This window comes from Vanessa tameamea, chromosome 11 (assembly GCF_037043105.1).
Source record: "Vanessa tameamea isolate UH-Manoa-2023 chromosome 11, ilVanTame1 primary haplotype, whole genome shotgun sequence".
Taxonomy (NCBI): domain Eukaryota; kingdom Metazoa; phylum Arthropoda; class Insecta; order Lepidoptera; family Nymphalidae; genus Vanessa; species Vanessa tameamea.
The window spans coordinates 9,993,957-10,013,700 of NC_087319.1; the positions used below are offsets into that span (position 1 = coordinate 9,993,957).

At 31.6% G+C, this 19,744-nt stretch overlaps 5 protein-coding genes across 7 annotated transcripts; 3 read left to right on the forward strand and 2 right to left on the reverse strand.

Annotated features, from left to right (window-relative positions):
• The first annotated feature begins 1,330 nt into the window (after nt 1-1,330).
• Cct8 (Chaperonin containing TCP1 subunit 8) lies at nt 1,331-4,440 on the forward strand. Its single transcript, XM_026642836.2, has 6 exons — nt 1,331-1,521; nt 1,789-2,346; nt 2,453-2,827; nt 3,082-3,308; nt 3,483-3,678; nt 4,057-4,440. Exons 1-6 carry the CDS (start codon nt 1,462-1,464, stop codon nt 4,276-4,278), a joined length of 1,638 nt encoding a protein of 545 aa, XP_026498621.2. The 5' UTR covers nt 1,331-1,461; the 3' UTR covers nt 4,279-4,440.
• A 1,040-nt stretch (nt 4,441-5,480) lies between these two features.
• On the forward strand, nt 5,481-6,267 carry LOC113402564 (c-Myc-binding protein). Its single transcript, XM_026642854.2, has 2 exons — nt 5,481-5,653; nt 5,842-6,267. Exons 1-2 carry the CDS (start codon nt 5,639-5,641, stop codon nt 6,088-6,090), a joined length of 264 nt encoding a protein of 87 aa, XP_026498639.1. The 5' UTR covers nt 5,481-5,638; the 3' UTR covers nt 6,091-6,267.
• Nucleotides 6,268-7,016: 749 nt separating this feature from the next.
• Nucleotides 7,017-8,408, reverse strand: LOC113402558 (ATP synthase subunit O, mitochondrial). The gene is made up of 4 exons (XM_026642848.2): nt 8,231-8,408; nt 7,903-8,157; nt 7,418-7,609; nt 7,017-7,272 (listed from the first exon to the last, which is right to left on the reverse strand). Exons 1-4 carry the CDS (start codon nt 8,255-8,257, stop codon nt 7,117-7,119), a joined length of 630 nt encoding a protein of 209 aa, XP_026498633.1. The 5' UTR covers nt 8,258-8,408; the 3' UTR covers nt 7,017-7,116.
• A 380-nt stretch (nt 8,409-8,788) lies between these two features.
• LOC113402544 (eukaryotic translation initiation factor 2 subunit 3-like) lies at nt 8,789-16,038 on the forward strand. Of its 3 annotated transcripts, none has more exons than XM_026642831.2 (9): nt 8,789-9,027; nt 9,195-9,369; nt 12,633-12,869; nt 13,219-13,436; nt 13,561-13,746; nt 14,251-14,433; nt 14,768-14,905; nt 15,299-15,447; nt 15,926-16,038. In XM_026642831.2, exons 1-9 carry the CDS (start codon nt 8,968-8,970, stop codon nt 15,981-15,983), a joined length of 1,404 nt encoding a protein of 467 aa, XP_026498616.1. In that variant the 5' UTR covers nt 8,789-8,967; the 3' UTR covers nt 15,984-16,038. The 3 variants fall into 3 exon arrangements, with proteins under 3 accessions (XP_026498616.1, XP_064072264.1, XP_026498615.2); XM_064216194.1 differs by having other exon boundaries at nt 15,299-15,441; nt 15,920-16,038; XM_026642830.2 differs by lacking the exons at nt 12,633-12,869; nt 13,219-13,436; nt 13,561-13,746; ... (2 more) ...; nt 15,299-15,447; nt 15,926-16,038 and adding an exon at nt 9,933-11,504.
• Nucleotides 16,039-16,081: 43 nt separating this feature from the next.
• On the reverse strand, nt 16,082-19,501 carry Cul5 (Cullin 5). Its single transcript, XM_026642826.2, has 4 exons — nt 19,301-19,501; nt 18,660-19,221; nt 16,948-18,578; nt 16,082-16,268 (listed from the first exon to the last, which is right to left on the reverse strand). The coding sequence occupies exons 1-4, from the start codon at nt 19,316-19,318 to the stop codon at nt 16,131-16,133; spliced, it is 2,349 nt and encodes a 782-aa protein (XP_026498611.1). The 5' UTR covers nt 19,319-19,501; the 3' UTR covers nt 16,082-16,130.
• Nucleotides 19,502-19,744: the final 243 nt, after the last annotated feature.

The window sequence follows — 19,744 nt, forward strand, 5'->3', positions numbered from 1 at the left end:
GTTATGAGGTAACAAACATATAAAATAAAAAAATACAGACGAATTGATAACCTACTCCTTTTTGAAGTCGGTTGAAAACAAACAATATTAACTTAAACGTAATAAGATAAACAAACCGAACAATAAGAAGTTTAGATTGTTTCTCCTTTGGTGTTATTATTTCATAAGGTATAGTACAACCGTGTTGAATATGCTTGAACGTAATAGAAATTACTTGAAATATTGAACTACTAATTTATTTGTGTAGTCATTTTAAACGATATTCACCTATTTGCTTATTTGCATAATTTATTTTCTCAGTGATGATTAATCTGCATCGGTGAAAGTATCGCTCGCCATTTTGAGCTTTTTTACGTGTGTAATGTAATTTTTATACCTTATTTATACCGTGAAACGTTTGAATTGTTTACTTGCAATGTACGAAGGAATGTTTATTGAAATTTTATCTTACACGTAAGTTAAAACTACAGCAGATTATGATTTAAATGTAATCGATTTTAAACGATAAAAAATAATGAGCAAATAAGCTGATAACAGAACCTAATTTTGATAAATAATTTAACTATTAAGAATGTTAATTTTTTTAAGTCGTTATGTGCGTTGCTACTTCGCAGAACTACACCGCGGGTGAGACTGGCGAGCGCGGCGGCGGGGCTGACCCGCCTCCCCCTCAGCCGCCGCCGCGCCCCGCCTGCTAGCACACTCTTAACAAATAGACATATAGTGTCACGGACTTTTTTTTTATTATTAAAAGAGGAATATATCTTTCATACACATTTTTTGAGTAACTTAAAACGTTTATGCTGCGCACGCATCGAAAGTCCATAAATGTGAATAATTTTCCCCGTTTTTGCAACATTTCTCACTGTCGCTGCGCTCCTATTGGTCGCAGCGTAATGTTATATAGCCTAAAGCCTTCCTCTATAAATGGACTATTCAACAAAAAAAGAATTTTTCAAATCGGACCAGTAGTTCCTGAGATTAGCGCGTTTAAACAAACAAACAAACAAACTCTTCCGCTTTATATATTAGTATAGATGTGTCAAAAAAAATTTAGTTTCTTACGCTGAGGACTATTGCTAAAGGAATCATCAGTTTTGAAAATTAAGTGAATTCCTTATTCATCATTTTTCAAAAATACATTGTCACATAATTTTATCGACGACAATATCAAAGACAATGTAAAAAATCTTTATTAAAAACCTGACTTTTTTTGAAAGTGTGAATAAAAAAATATATACGAAAATTAAAAATAGAAAATATTGTCGTGAATCCTTTTTGGTATAAACTTTATGGTTCAAATTGAAGAGTTGAATCATACATTTATGCTCTGTAATACTCTATATATCTATTTCCGTTCATCTTTGTTCTTGCTTCTTGTGTGCGGTTTAATTAAGAATATTTATTCTTAATTATTGCGGAAAGTTACAAATTAATTTGAAATAAAACAGTATTACAAAAATGGCTTTACATATACCAAAAGCACCGGGAGTACCCCAGATGTTAAAAGATGGGGCGCGGGTAAGGTTTTTTTTAATGATAACCAAAAATTTACTCTTGTCATGTGGAGTCGGTAGCCGTATGAAACTTTAAACTCTTATTACTTTTAAAGTATTGAGTAAAGCGAATCGTTTTATACATTTATTCTATACAATGACCAAAATATTTCATCAGACGTTAAAATTTTTACAAAGTATATTACATTATATTCAAAAAACTTGTCATTCAAATATTTGTTATTAAAATGGATATACTGAACATCTATTATTATAAGATATATTATTTCAGATGTTTTCTGGTCTGGAAGAAGCTGTTTACCGCAATATAAACGCATGCAAACAATTTGCACAAAGTGTTCGTTCCGCCTATGGACCTAATGGCATGAACAAAATGATTATTAACCACATTGAAAAACAATTTATAACAAGTGATGCAGGCACAATCATTAGAGAATTAGATGTTGAACATCCTGCTGCAAAACTCATGGTTTTAGCCAGTCAAATGCAAGACGCTGAAGTTGGTGACGGCACTAACTTTGTTATTGTTATATCTGGAGCCCTATTGGAAGCTGCTGAAGAGTTATTGAGGTTAGGTGTAACAACAAGTGAAATTGCTGAAGGATATGAGAGAGCCTTGGATAAATGCCTAGAAATACTTCCAGAGTTAATTTGTCATGAAATCAAGGATTGTAAAAACTTTGATGATGTTGTTAATAGTATTAAACCAGCTATAATGTCTAAGCAATATGGAAATGAAGAATTTATAGCAAAACTTGTAGCTAAAGCTTGTGTCGCAATTCTTCCTGAAAATACTACATTTAATGTTGATAATGTCAGGATATGTAAAGTAAGTAATATGGCAAATAACTTGTTTTTAATTTGAAATATATAATCTATATAAATAATTAAATGTCATGGCAAGTTTTTGATAAAATTTCTTAAAACATTTTCAGATCCTTGGTGCTGGACTTTTGCAATCAGAAGTTCTCTCAGGAATGGTTTTTAAACGAGAGGTTGAAGGTGATGTTATGGGTGCAACTAAAGCTAAAGTTGTGGTATATTCTTGCCCTGTTGATATCACTCAAACTGAAACCAAAGGAACAGTTCTTATCAAATCTGCTGATGAGCTGCTTAACTTCAGCAAAGGAGAGGAATCTCTATTAGAAAAACAGATCAAAGACATTGCTGATGCAGGTGTTAAAGTGATTGTTGCTGGAGCTAAATTTGGCGATATGGCTCTTCATTTCCTTAACAAATTTGGTGTTATGGCTGTACGTCTCAATTCTAAATTTGATCTTCGTCGTCTTGCTAAGACGGTCAATGCAACTGTAAGTAAAATATTTATTAATTTTTTATTCTTAAGATCACAAACAAAAATGGCAATAATGCAACAACAAACATACATAATAATTAACTATTATTATGTATATAAATAAGTTTATTTTAAATTTTATAGGTAATCACTAGATGTCTTAAATAAATATTTTCTAAAAACTACACAATATTTAAATTATGTTTTACAGTGAAATATTCAAGTGCAAGTTACCTTTGATATTTTTTAACTGATGAATTTTTTATACAGGTATTACCCAGATTAACTACTCCAACAGCTGAAGAATTAGGTTACTGTGATACTGTGAGAGTTGATGAAGTCGGAGATACCAGAGTAGTTGTATTCAGTATGGAAAGCAATGAATCTCGTATTTCCACAGTTGTTATCAGGGGTTCTACAGATAACTACATGGATGACATTGAAAGAGCAATTGACGATGGTGTAAACACATTCAAAAATATTGCAAGAGATGGAAGGTAAATAGTTAGTTAGATAGCTTTGAATTAAAATAATTAAGTCAAGAACTTTTTTGCATTGCAATACTTTAAAATGCTGTTTAATTTAAATAACAATAATTATAGTGAATGCAAGTAAATTAATAATCATATATTAATTAAAAGTTAATGAAATATGATTATTATTTTTATTAGATTCCTGGCTGGTGCTGGAGCAACTGAAATTGAACTGGCTCAACACCTTCTGACATATGCTGACACTTTACCTGGATTGGAACAATATGCTGTTCGGAAGTTTGCTGTTGCACTCGAAAGTATTCCACGTGCCTTGGCTGAAAATTCTGGAGCGAATGCTACAGAAGTTATCAATAACATCTATAAGGCTCACAGGGTAATGATTTTACATTTTTTATAAAAAAAACAATAATGTTTAAATGAATACTATGAATACTGGTTATATGAAATCCTGCTTGGTAATCTTAAGATTTAAGAAAAATGAAAAGAATTCCATTAAAAGTGTTAAATAATCAAAACATTATTAATATATAACAATTTACATAGATCTCAACTCCATTAAAAATTATTGATCTGACCAATAATATTAATAATTTTATATTACTCAAAACTGTTATGTTATATATTTATGGTAATGCCATTGTATGATTGAGCAGAAAATCATTTGTGTGAAAGTAAACTTATTTTCTAGGGCCTATTTAAAAAAAAAGTATATATTAAATTTTACTCAAATTTTGATAATTTTTTGTTGCAGGAGAACAACAAGTTTGCAGGATTTGATATAGATTCAGAAAATAATGGTGTTTGCAATGCCAAAGAGACTGGTGTTTTGGATTCATATGTTTTAAAATACTGGGGCCTTAAATATGCTGTTGGTGCAGCAACTACTATTTTAAAAGTTGACCAAATTATCATGGCTAAGAGAGCTGGTGGACCAAAACCTAAAGCAAAGGCCGGAAGTGATGATGAGTCCTAATAAATTCAAAATGCCTTAATCACAAATAGTGCTCGCTAGCCTAGATATTTACTTATAATTTTTAATTTAACTTTCAATTTTAACTGCTAATTCTACTACTTCAGTAATTGCTTTAATAATGAAAATACTTACTGGGTATTTTTTGTTTAACAATAAATATATATTGAAACATTTTTTTTATTTTATATACCTAAAACAATTCTTATGATTATTTACTTAATAATTTTAAGAGACTAAAATATTGAGCTGAAACAATTCTGATAAATTAAGTTAGTGGCTAATGCACAATAGTCAACAAGTAGTTGGTCACTATTTTGTATTTAGACCACTTGTGACCGATTAGGATGCGGTAAAGAAAAGATAGTAAACACTCAGCACAGCTTAGGCTGGAACTACTGCTCGACCGTCGGTCGGCTTAGCTATATCTATGCAAGCCTATAAATGCGCACTCGGGTACGCGCGCGATTCGATCCGCGTGTACGGTTGGTCTAGTCGTCGGTCTGCCGACGAGCTATGAGATTGTATGGATGCATCCAGCGCTTCGCTGTTGAAACGACCGACCGTACACGCGTACGTACTATATTTTGTGAACAGTACACTTGCGTCGCAATTCGCCATCAGCGTAGAACTGAATGCATTTTCACAACCGATCGTCATCGCTGAGGGTCAGGACGTACGGTCAGCGCTGACCGTCGGTCGAGCACTGTTTCCAGCCTTAGTGGCCACGATGACGGTTTCGATACTAATACTAGCAACGTATCTTAAAAAGAGTATATACTACATGTATATTATTATACAAATGAATGGTAAATACATACTAATATATTTATTTGACTATAATAGAATATACGATTGTCTGAGTTATTTTTTAGTTATTCATCATGTTCTAATTGAAAGAAAATAGGAAAAAATATTTTCATTAATCTGAACTTCCTTCATCACTAAACATTCGTCATTTGAAGATTCTGTTAATGTAAAATCAAAAATAGCAGTTTGAGATTGAATTTTTAAATTATGTTTTTAATTTTGATTATCAAAACTTTGCCCAATTTCGAACGTAAGTTATACTACAAGACTATAAGGTAAAAATTAAATAAAGAGAGAGAGCATATATTATTATTAATAAAATACGTTACTTTAAAAAAATATTTCATAAATACCGGTAATTTACGAATGTCGATTTTGAGGCATCCCTAATACAATCTATATTACTGACAGCTTGACTCAAATTATTCGATCCAGCTTTTGAATTTTGCTATTTGAATTCATTTAGAATTATATAGTTCTCATTAATTATTAAGAAATTAGTACATTGAAAATTGTGTTAACAGATTCCTAAATTATTTAAGATCGCGCAAACATGTCTTCGTATAAAGTAAGTAATGATTTAATTATTATAATACATTATTTCAATTTTTTTAGACATATCATCACAACAAAATGAATTCTATAACAAATTAAGTATAAGATAATAAGAAATACATTTAAAAATACTGATTTTTTTTTATGGGAAATTAATCATTTAAAAATGGGGATATTATTTATATTACAATTTAATTTTAGCCCATTGACTCAAAAAGAGAAGAATTTAGGCGGTATTTAGAGCGTGCAGGAGTAATGGATGCTCTAACAAAAGTTCTTGTTAGCCTTTATGAAGAGCCAGATAAACCAGAAGATGCCTTAGAGTATGTGCGGAAACATTTAGGCACAGATGGAGGTGATGATGAACTTGAAGTTGCACGTGCCCGTATTGCAGAACTAGAAGCTGAAAATGCTCTTCTTAAAGGAGAAGCAGCACCAACGGAAGGATAGTCTCAATAAATAATATTAATTCACTTGATCTCAATGTGACATGATCTCTTCTAACTCTTGTTGATTCTAAAGAAATATAGCTTAATGTTATATATTTATGAGAGTAATATTTTTGTTATAAATAAAAGATGTTTAAGTTCAAGTGCAGAAGGCACAAATAAATTTTTTGACAATTAATTTTCCATGTTTTATTATTAATTTTCAGAAGATAAGATGAAGGTAAAATAACTAGTTTCTCGGTATTAATTTAGAGTGATTAAAATATTGAGTGATTTTATAACAAATTTTGTCTGTTCAACTGACAATATTTAACTATCATTAAATAAATTGGTTATGAATTTTACTTGGTCACTTACTTACTACCCTACATTTATGTTCTCATGAAAAAACTATTTCTGATGAATTAACGAATGAATTAACAAGTAAGAAAGCCCAGTCATCTGAAAATGTTTAATTATTAAATTAATGTTATTTAAGATGGTTTAACTTATATGATAATTTACTAGGGGAATGTCTATTTTACACATTTGGCAGAATTCAATCATACATCAGATGAATTATAAATGAAACGCGATGCTGTGGTATTTTATGAATTAAAGATAAATATTTCACATTGAATATAGACATTTATAGAATGCCACACCTTTATGGAGTAATATGATTTTTAAGTTCCGAACTAGGCAAGGCACTACTCCTTTATAATGTTAATAATAATATTTATTATATATATTTCAAATTAAATTTAGCATTTAAAAATTATGACTAACAATTATTTATTATTATTATTACATAAACCTCAATGTTCCATATAAGTCTCAGTATGTTACTAATGTAGGTAAAAATTATATCAAGTAAACAAACTAAACCATTTGTCTATCAGATCAGAAACTATAAACAAGGTAAGATGAAATAAAAATGCTGTACTAATTTGATCTCCACTTATATTATTTTTAATCAATATAGAACATGACTACTTCCAACCACATAAATAACTTCTGGCTACAAATTATCTTCATTTTAGCCAAATTAAACAGCAGCACTGATGACTTCAGTGTATTTTTTCACTTTGCTAGCAATGCTCATGTCAACATATTTGTCCGCAATAGACACAACCATACCTCCAATCAAAGATGGGTCAACTTTGGTGGTAAGTAGGATAGACTCGTTGCTCTTGACAAATTTCTAAAATGAAAAAATATTGTTATAAATAAACATATGTTAAATGCTTTTGGTTTAGTGATAAAGACAAATTAGAAAGAAATGGGATTCAATAGAAGCAATTATTATTTTGATTATAGATATATAAAAATATTGATAATATATTTACCTTGAGGGCACTTTCCAAGTTTTGCTTTTGAGTTTGATCCAAGGGTTTGGCAGTTATAACTTCACAATTAACCTCTCCTCGGTGAGCAGACATCATGATTTTGAATGCATTAATAACACCGTCAAGGTTTTTCAATCGTCCATTTTCAGCCATAAGTCCCATTAAATTACCTGTGGTTGGGGACATGCTTGTCTGAAAAAATAGAATTTTTAACAGTTTTTTCAAAGATATAAACTAAATTTAACATATATATATATAAAAGAAAGTGCAGGCAGGCAAAATGGACACTAAATGGTAATAACTAGTGTACCTTAAGATATGGGCATTGTAACACATATAATTTTTCATATCAATATCATATCAACTGTCAGTAAAGCATTGTAGATATTAATAAACCAATTAAGAATGGTCCCTCGATAAATTAGTTTTTGAAAATAAAGAAGTGAATTTATTTTGTACAGCAAAAAAAAAATTTTTTGACTTACTTTCGAAGACAAATTTTTGAAAGCCTCTACTTTCAAAGACCTTTTAATAGTAGGGTTCATGAGGAACTCCTTCAATTTGGCATCGGCTTTAATAGCCTCCTGAAATTGCTTGAGTTCTTTCTCAACTGTATCCAAGGTCTTCTTTTTTGAGGCTGCTGAATACAGAGCTGATGCATATCTGCCCTCCAAACCAAAAACTTGTACAGGAGGTTTGACAAGTTGAGTTGCAGCAGATGAAGTGCTTAGCGAGCGCACCTGTTAAGTTACGTAATTATTTTTTAAAAAAAATGTAATAGATTAATTCAATTTAGTTAGAATGTCTTTTTACCAGCATATTTGTCTTCATCAACGACATGGTGATATTTCTGTGGATAATATGTGCTTATTTAAAAATATATTAATGAAATGACTGCTGTTCGGCTGCTAACACCATACCATGTACACTACACAGATAACACAAAATCAATTTTATTCTGAATATTTGACGTTTGACACTTCGAAAAATTCGACAAGGCTCGGACTTGGAGCATAATTACATATCGCCTACGAATCGTGTAATTTTACTATCGAAGTAAATCCACTAAGCAAAAATTTGGAATTGAATTTTACACAATTATTTCATCAATATCTAATACCTTTAAATACCAATTCACGTTCGAAGTCTTAATAAAAGGTAACTGGTAAATAAATAGCGATCATATTTATCTTCATAGTTGATATTAAAAATATAAAAGTTTTTTGAGCAATATAACTTTAACTCAACCCAAAGCATCTTGGCTTGTTTACGTTTAAAAGAGTTTTTAAATTTTTAATCAATTTATCATTATTATAGGTAAAAATATTCGAAAACTGGTTACCCTGCAATTATTACAGATACAGAATACAGATTACATTATATTTTTCAGCGTGCGCGGCAAGGCAAGGGGCTATGGCCACGCAATAACTCGAAACAATCACGAAATTGTTTGAATTAACATTTAAGACGCTGCAGTCTATGTTTAAAATAAGTTAATTGAATGCTGAATATATAGTATACTTTTACAAGTGCTTATAATTTAAACCAATATGACTTCGAATGAAGGCCGAGCTCAGTCAAACTTGCATCAGCAAGATTTGTCAAAATTAGTAAGTTGGAAACTAGTGTACTCTCTAATTAATATATTTTCATGATTACGCTTACATATTTTATAGTTATTTTAAATAATTTAATTAATATTAAACATCAAACATGATATAACCTATAACAAGAAGTAATTTTCAATCAATTAAAGTTTACTAATCTTTTATTTTAGGACGTCACAAAGCTTTCTGCTTTATCCCCTGAAGTAATATCCAGACAAGCCACTATTAACATTGGTACTATTGGCCATGTAGCCCATGGCAAATCAACTGTGGTAAAAGCAATTTCTGGTGTGCAGACTGTCAGATTCAAGAATGAGTTGGAACGAAATATTACTATTAAATTAGGTAAGTCAATATAATAAAAAAAAAAATTAAATCCACTAGCAGAAAATATTAACAATGCATGCATGACACAATAATTTGACAGTTATAATCTTTCGGAACTAACTCAGATTTAGGTATTCTATATTACTAAATATTTAATATTCTCCATTTGTACTTAATATTTTAAGTTATTGAATTTTAATATAATTAATATTAGCAATTATTATAAACATGACATAAATTGTTATTGTTTTGTGTATACAGTTTTGTCCACAATTAAAAGTATGAACTTTTATTTACTTATTATACAAAAATAATTGCATATATAATTATAGTTCAAACTTATTATAACCATAACTTTTCCTATATTAGTAGTTTGTAAAAAATAAATAAAACAGTAAACAATACATTTTAATAATTGTAATAAATTTTTAGCATTAAGAAATTATACTACATTGTAACATAATAAACCCTTTGCAATGTACCATGTGAATAGAATTATTAAAGCTATTATAGTTATAATATTTATAAGAATAGTAAATAATAAAAATTATTGTTAATTTAAATCACATGGTATGTTGCAGAGCGCCTGACCGAGTCAGTTATAAGAATGTTTCATGAAAGAGCTGATGAAAGAGATGAACATATTTTTTTTGGAAAGTTTAGAAAGGGGAAAAAGAGACCTCTGCCTTTAGACACTGAAACAATAACAGAAAAGCCTCCAAACAAGAAACAAAAAAGACATAAACAACAACCAGAAGAGTTCATCATAGAAAAAATTCTTGATTTCAAATATGCATCGGGTAAAGAAAGCTTTTACATTAAATGGAAAGGTTGGAGTGACAGTGAAAACACTTGGGAACCAATTGAGAATTTAGATAATTGTCCGGATGTTTTAAAACAATTTTTGGTTAATGAAGAGTTAAAAAATTGTAAAAAAATTGAAAAACTTAAAGAAGAATTATCTTTTGACAATTTACTTAACGATGAAAATCTTATTAAAAGGCTCGATGAATTTGAAGAGTCTGATCTCATTACATTAAAAGAGAACCTAATATTAAAGTTACTTTCAATGATATATTTGGATGAGACAAATGAACTTTATGCATGTGACCTTGTTCAAGAAACAAGAAATATTTTACAATTATACATTATGTGTAGAAAACGCTGTCGTCAGCTAATGGCCCTCAAAGATTGGGAAGAATATTTAAATCAAGTTGATAAATGTAAAAAATTAGCAGTAGAAAATGATGTTGATTTAACTGGCCCACCAGAAAATTTTACATATATAAATGAATCAATACCTGGAGCTGGTGTTGTCATTCCCAATGAACCACCTATTGGTTGTGAATGTGAAGCTTGTAACTGTCGGTCCAAATCCTGTTGTGGAATGCAAGCCGGTTTATTTGCTTACACAGTTAATAGAAGACTTCGAGTAGCCACAGGTACACCAGTATATGAATGTAACAAGGCATGCAAATGTTCTCCAGATTGTAATAATCGTGTAGTTCAACGAGGACGAAATTTTAAACTGACTATATTTAAAACAGCTAATGGATGTGGATGGGGAGTAAGATCTGATCAGAAGATTAAGCAGGGACAGTTTTTATGCCAATATGTCGGGGAAGTTATTACATTTGAAGAAGCGGAGAAACGTGGACGGGAGTATGACGCTAATGGCTTAACTTATCTGTTTGATTTAGATTTCAATTCAGTGGAAAACCCATATGTTGTGGATGCATGTAATTTAGGTAATGTATCACATTTTATAAATCATTCATGTGATCCAAACCTAGCTGTGTGGGCTGTTTGGGCAGATTGCCTAGATCCAAACTTACCAATGTTAGCATTATTTGCTACAAGAGACATTGAAGCAGGGGAAGAGATATGCTTTGACTACTTACAAAAGTCTTCTGAAAGTGAAGAAGATATGGAAACTCCTGCTTTTCGTATGGAAGATATAGAAGAAGATGATACTTGTATACCCAATGCTTCCGAAGCGAATACTACTATTTCTCCAGTTTCACCTGTTAAGACTAGATTTGAAATGCAACAACAAAATATGGCATTGCTCAGAAATCGTACTGAATGTAAATGTGGGGCTTTAAAGTGTAGAAAATATTTATTCTGATTAATAATCAATACTAATCACAGTTGTAAGAGCAAGTGGTTGCAGTATGTGGAAATAATTTAGCTGTTAATTATAAATTCAAGTATAAAATCTTTAAGCAAATATTGAAGTTACACTATAAAGTAATAAGAAATTTCCATATCAAACTGTTTCTAATTTAGAATCTCGGTATAAGCTCTTAGAATATGTATCTTGTCTTCAGATTAGAAATTTTTCTTTATAAATTGATCTTAAAGGCCGCCGCACAACTGACGTAAAGCATATCCCAGATTATTTTGTAGCAGGTTTACATATTCCTTAAAGCTATTGCTAATGCATTCACAAAAAAAAATTATCACACAATTGTATAAATCTTTAATCACATGATTCATGTGTGTTTGTATTGTTAAATTTATACTTTAAGTATTATACAATATATATTATATTTAGATATAATAACAATAAGTGAATTTATGTTTTTGGTAATTTTGAGACATATTTGAGATGAAATTTTTAATGTGCCTACTATGTGCCTATCATGTTAACTACGAAACCATAAATTAATTGTTAAACAAAAAAAATACATATGTTTAAAATATTACAAGAGTAATTTGAAATACTGCCTGTTTATGGTGTCGATTATTGCTATTGCATTGTATGTTTAGATGTGAACAACTGTTGGATTTTTTCTGTTTAATTGTTAAAGCATTCAGTTTTATTATACAATATTAAAGACAATTTGTATAGTTTAATGGCTACTTACTTAACAATTGCATATAATTTAACCTTAATTAGAACTTCATTTGTACAAAATATTTAATTAATGACTTCAATTTATATAAGCGCCTCAATCATACTATGGTGGCGGATAAGATTAATCTAATTAATAATATATTTAATCTATGTAAACAAACAAACAAAAGTAATATACCAAAATAAAGATCACTAACAGTCGAATGTAAGATAGTAAAATTCAAAAGAATGCATATCATGTGGAATACTGTTTACCATTCGTGATCCTTGAAAGCTGTCATTAAATACAAATAATTAAATATTTGAAAATTTGGTAAAAATTTAAAACTTATTTTTAACAAGTAAGTAAATATAAAATAAACGTACCGATTATTAGCTTCACTATGAAGACACTGCACTAAAAGGTAATTATGTTTGAAAGGTTACGCAAATGCAAAAATCTACAAATGCGACAACCCGAAATGTCCTCGGCCAACCAGCTACACGTCCGGCGGCTCCTCCAAGGACGACAACTTCCCGTGCCTGCGGCCCGCCTGCACCGGCCGCTTCCAGCTCGTGCGTCACGTCAGCTTCGTGGACTGTCCCGGTCACGACATCCTCATGGCTACCATGCTTAACGGAGCCGCCGTCATGGACGCAGCCTTACTTCTCATCGCTGGTGAGTTCATTTATTTCTAGTCGCGCAACAAAAAGACACAGTTAGTGTATGTCTTTCTGTTACGCTTTGATGGCTAAACCACTGAACCGAATTTGATGAAATTTGTTATGAAGCAAGCTTGAACCCCAAGAAAGAACATGACTATATTTTATACTTAAAACCTTCCACCTCCCGCCCTAAAACACGGGCGGTGACTTTTTTATTTAGACGACCCGATTGGATGTGGTCACCTTCGCTCGTAGGTACCTATTCGATAACGTAGGTATGCAAAACGTCTTAACGTAGAACGCATCTGTGGATCTATACGCCAATTATTTCACTGTCTAAGATTATTTACTTTTTTTTATAGGCAATGAGTCATGTCCGCAACCCCAGACCAGTGAACACTTGGCGGCGATAGAAATCATGAAACTGAAGCATATACTCATATTGCAAAATAAGATAGACTTGGTCAAGGAGGGTCAAGCTAAGGAGCAACACGAACAAATCACGAAATTCGTCCAGGGTACCGTCGCCGAAGGGGCCCCGATCATACCTATTTCCGCTCAGCTTAAATATAACATCGAGGTAAAAATAATTCGAGACCAAATTTTCGTTCCTAGGTTCATTGTCGATATAAAATCTCTTCAATCATCACGATAATGTAAATATAAAACGTTGGTGTCTTTAGTTTCGCGTTATCGTTCCGCAGGTTCTGTGCGAGTACATCATGAAGAAGATTCCGGTCCCGATACGAGACTTCACTTCTCCCCCGCGAATGATAGTAATCCGTTCCTTCGACGTGAACAAGCCGGGCTGCGAGGTCGATGACCTGCGCGGAGGCGTGGCGGGCGGCTCCATCCTGCAGGGCGTGCTCACCGTCGGCATGGAGATTGAGGTATCAATTGCCACTTTGATAGAGTAATCACGTAATCATAAATAGATGATTCATTTACGATGTAGATATAAATCGAATCAAATAACATAGCAACTATCAAAATGCATAAATATGCATATCTTTTGCATGGTTGTATGAAGTTTTGTGTCTGTGGAATATTTACTTATGAACATACAGGTGCGGTAAATGTACCCCTATGTAAGCAAAAAAAGGAATATTTTCAACACTTTTTTTTATCATCATCATTTTAAATAAGGAAGTTTCCGCGTCGAACTCTGTACCATGTAAAAGCTATATCAAAACAGACCCAAAGGCAGAACTCATACACTGAACACTAATGCATAATTTTGATGTTAAGTGTGAGAGAGCCGCTGTAATTAGAGGCTTAACGTCTATGATCCTATCATCTTGGTTAGATCTCAGCAGTGATTCCGCTGACAAATATAAATAATTTTATTGTTTTGTGGAATGGCATATATCAGTGATCATCTCGTCTGGCTCCAGGTGCGCCCGGGGCTCGTGAGCAAGGACGCGGACGGCAAGCTGACGTGTCGGCCCATCTTCTCCCGCATCGTGTCGCTGTTCGCGGAGCAGAACGAGCTACAATACGCCGTGCCCGGAGGACTTATTGGAGTCGGCACCAAGATCGAACCTACTTTGTGTCGCGCAGACAGACTCGTCGGACAGGTAACCATCTACTCATACCTTACAGTAATGCCGACCATGACCGTGAAGGGAGTGTTCGGCTCACTGTCGTTTAAGCTAACTTATATTATTAATCACCTATATTTTTTTTTTTATAAGTTTTTATTTATTTATTATAAGTTTAATTAAAAATATTCAATTAAAAAAAAACTGATATATGACAATTTCGTATTGTAGTACCATTGTCTTATTTACGTTAATCGTCTTGACATATTTATTGTATAAGTAATACTAACATATTATGCTGTACATGTTCAATGGTATAATTGGAGATATAAATTAAACTCTGTGAATGAAAATTATTACTAATTTATAGGTTCTGGGAGCGGTTGGAGCTTTACCTGGTATTTTTGTGAAGCTTGAAGTCTCCTACTACCTTCTTAAACGTCTTCTCGGTGTTCGTACGGAAGGCGACAAAAAAGCGGCTAAAGTGCAGAAATTGACCAGAAACGAGGTACATATGTCTTGATTTTATAAATTTGAACATGAATATTATTATATATTTAAAACAAATGCTATAACCATGACCTAAGATAGTGTTTATTTTAATACTAAGAATTTAATTTATAAATCAGTCACCAATTCATTCAAATTTTGAATATGTTAAAATACATATCAATTGTATAATTTAACAATATGTATACCCACTTGAAGGAGTTAAGATAAACAAACCTTATATTTACTATTTTTATCTTAATTTCTTCCTCGATTCTAATGGGCTAGTATGAATGTGCCAAATATATATGAAGGACGTAGACAATTTTATATAATATTTTCATAATTTTACATTCAATATAAATATTAACATAAACAAAATTATATATATTTTTTATATTCTCTTTACTAGGCGCTGCTTGTAAATATTGGTTCCCTAAGTACTGGCGGCAGAGTAATTGCCACCAAAGCCGATTTAGCAAAGATTGCACTAACCAGCCCCGTATGCACAGAGATCGGAGAGAAGGTAGCGCTCAGTAGAAGAGTGGAGAATCACTGGAGGTATATATGGAATTACTTTTTAAGTCATACTAATCTGAAACATTGATTGTGTTTATGCTGTATAAATGTATGTATATATGTACAGTAGCATGTAAACAACAAATAAATTTTAAATATGGGTCTTACTCTATGGAATGCAATTTTTTTTAACACAAAACGTTCACAGGTTTTATGAATGAAGCATCTCCTTATAAAATTTCAGGAAATAATTTTTTTTTAAATATAAAAAAGTCATGTTGATGACAGTTAAACATAATAATTACTAATAACAATATTACAAATTTCTTGTGGTACAAAGTTTACGTAATTTAAACAATGTATGTTTGTTTGTACAAAATGTTTGTAGTGTATCATTTGTACTTTAAGCTGTAGCGTATACATTTAATGTGATAAATTTTGCATGGTATACTAGAAAAGTATATTATAAATAATTTCATAATTATTTATTCTGTATAATAAAACAAAAAAAAACTTGCAGGTTAATTGGTTGGGGTCAGATCCAAGGAGGTGAAACTATAGAACCTGGAAGAAATTAAAAGTGCTTATATCTTTTGTATTGTATGTACTGTCATATTTAATATTAATAAAAAAATATTATTAAAAGATGGTTTATTTGAATTAACAACAACCTTGGTTTAAATGAGTAAATAATTTATTGGATCATGTACAGTTGAGATGTTAATTTAGGCCATATATATAAAAGTATTGATATCTTCATCATCGCGACGCATGTACTTGTGCTCTATAAGCCACTCTAACTGTTCTTTAATCATCTTCTTTGAAGGCAGGAACATATTCTTAAGGATTTCAACAAGTTCACTCTGTAATTAATCATGTGTTGCAATATTATTTTAATTCAAAGTTCATCAACATATTTATCATAACGTAAAAATGTAAGTCATTGATAAACCTACTAATATTGACATTAGGTAAGAATTTTTAAACAAAACAACAGCAAAAAATAGACAAGTGCCGAATTATGATAAAGCTAATGCTATATCTGTTTACGAAAATGTTGATAACTAAGAATGATAACCATCCAATGTTTTTAATTTAAATTCTAAGAAATTATTTGACCACTGAAAGTCACATGCATTAACCCTCTAAATCCTTTGGTGGGGTGAATTATAGTGAATATAAGTGTGTAATGAAAATTTAAGAGTGTGACCATGAAGTAACTATAGAGAAGCACTAAATTGCATTAATATTTACAAATCAATCATATTATTCTTTATGAAGCAAATTTTACGAAATTCCTTTTGATACTGTAAAAAGGGAATAAACTCAGCAATTACTCATAAAGCTATTTTACCTACTTTCATTTATAAATAAAATTGAAAGAGAAATTTAAATAATCCTAAAAAAATGTGTTCTAATTTTAAATTGTCTTCACATACTAATTCCTCTAATTCTCTTCTTAAAAATTTAAACAAAACAATATCCTATAAGTTCTTACATAAACTTAAATATTAATTCTAATTAGTAACTATAAATACATACCTGAAGAGCTATGTTTGTGATGCGTTTCCTCATCTTTAATATTTTTATTATTGCTTCTTGGGTTCTTAGAATTCTTAACTGAACAATGGAGTGGTTGTCTTCTATTTGAGACCGTTCCGTACTGAGTTGAAGCCTTCCAATTAAGTTTATTTTACCCCTCCTCTGTGGTTTACCATTTTTAATGAGAGCAAATTCTTGATTAACCCAAAAAGTTGTATTTTCTGAAAAATCTTTTGGATTTTGCACAAGTGGTTTATAGCATAAAAGCTGCCTTTTAAGTTTAGGAAATGCAACTAGTGACCAAAGGGTTCTTCTCAATTCTGGATCAGGTAATTCTGTAGCAAGTCTTAGATTTTCATATGTTACTTTTTCCATAGGTCTTTGATTCCAAGCAAATAATACAGCCATTTGAAAAGTTGTCACATCCAAATCAAATCTGCCTACTGAGTTAGCAAATGTGATTGTACCATTACTCATATGGTGATACCATTGCAATTTTCTACCAGAGTGCTTCTTCTTATAAAATTCTTCTACTTCTGGAATATAGTCCTCTAACTCTAGTGGGAGACTAACAGTAACTCTTTCAGAACCTCTAGCCCAAGCACCAGCATTCAGAATTTTAATATTTATAGCATCATGTCTTGTAGTTTCACCTCTAAATTGTGTGTTCAGATCTTCACTTACTTTAATATCTTGGAACATACGAGCTAACTTATTGACATAATCAGCTGGCATACCAACTTCACGCAGCCACTCAACCATATCTTCTTCTTTTTCCGAATCTGCACTAGAATCTAATATCAACCTTCTAGTCAGGTGTGCTTTATGGTATCGCATAAAGACATCTTTGTTTTCAATGTATTTTAAAACTAATAAAACATCTCTTAACCTAGATTCTATCTGTTCACTTGTTAATCTTTTACTCAATGGTGTTTTACGTAACAACATATCACAGTAGTTAGCAAGCAGCTCAGGACATTTGCTTTCTGGGGCTGTGCCTTTGCTGCCGCGTATTAAGGCTGATGATGGCAGTTCCAACTTAAAAACCGTAGTATCATTTACAACACACTTGTAAGCTTTATCTCTAGCAGTCAAAAACCTAGGATCATCCATAAAAGCATCCTTAGCTAAAGTACTAAATTTTTTAAACAGATCTAATAGACGCTCTACATATTTTTCAGAGTCTGTTGTTATTATGTCAGCGGATGCAACCATGTCTGCTAATCCTGCAGACACAATATGAGCTTCCAAGTCCCTTAATATTGGAGTAACACCTTCTGGCACTCTATCAAGAAGGCGAAACATCAGCTGAAGTTTATCTGTCTCACCAGCTTTAATTAGAGGAGCACTTTCAGCAAGTAATGTAGGCAAATGTTCTCCAATAAGAACCTTTTCACAACATTGTGTGAGGGCTGCAACACTTCCACTGCCTGGCTCTAAATATCTATGTGCTCTTGCTTCTTCTTCTTTAAGTCGTTGATCTGCATACTTCATATATGATTGTACACCGTTAGATAGTAAATGCTCACTTGCTTTCAATTTATAAAATTCCTCTGTTGCTTGCATGTATGCAGCTTCAAAATTTTCTCTGTATATTTGCAGTTTATCGACTAAATTTGAACACAAATTAACTGAAAATCAAAAAGAAGCACTATTTAATTGTATTTGTGTGTGTAACATATTTTAGGTAGAATTATTGACAATTAACTTACCATAAGACTCTCTAACACCTATAACAAGCTGTGAGTCAAATGATTCACCGTTGCGTTCTGCTTGTACCAGTTTCATAGCTGAATCTTGTAATCTTTGCTTGATTTCCATAAAAATACTTTGATTCCATGAGTCCAACATCAACTTTCGCACTAAACTATCTTCTATGTTGTTATTATTGTTCTTTTTTTGAGAATTTGATGCATTAGAACTCGTCACTTTACTTATATTATTAATGGAATTCTCTAATTGGCGAAATGGTGTAGGTAAATAATTGCACTGAGTGAAAAATTTTCCCCATTCCGCAATATACGCCTTTAGAAGTGCCTGATCTTCACGTTGTGCTAGAACACGAGCCTGAGCCTGTTTAATATACATCATTATATCCTGTTGAAGCGCATCTCTTAGTTTATATGGGCCTCTATCATCCCAAAGGCAAACTGAATGCACTGCTACGAAAAGATCTTGCCATTCTATTTGAGTTACCGGTTCCTGCTTTAGCAATTTCAAAACTATAGGACGCATGGATGGCCATTTATCTTCGAATGTTACTTGCCCCTTGTCCTAACAAAAGGATTAAGCTTAAGTAGTATTAACTTAAATTAAATAATACCAAAATTTTGATTTAAATTAAATTACCCACCTTTAACATTTTTAACATGACCTATTTAAGGTAACGCTTAATGATAAAACGAAAATTTCATTTACCATAATATTGAAAAGGGTACTGTTTTTATAACTTTTTCATTAAATTTTCTGCTTTGTGCTTACGACCCTTGGAAACTATGCTTTTGCGTCATCTGCCATATTGTTATTTGCGATAAATACAGTGTTGCCAATTAAATAAAAAAAACACTGAACTGCACACAGAATACGATTAGTACTCCTTAGCTGTGCTTCGAAAAAAGATATGAATACTAATAGATCGTCAACTCGTCTCATGCATTTGCTTTTTGTTATTAATGTATCACTTCAGTACGATTGACTCACTATTTCCAATCAAACAATAATAATGTGACTTTGTCTAATTAAGAAGTTAAAATAAATTCATTATAACAGTTTAAGTTAATTATCTTCTTTACTAACA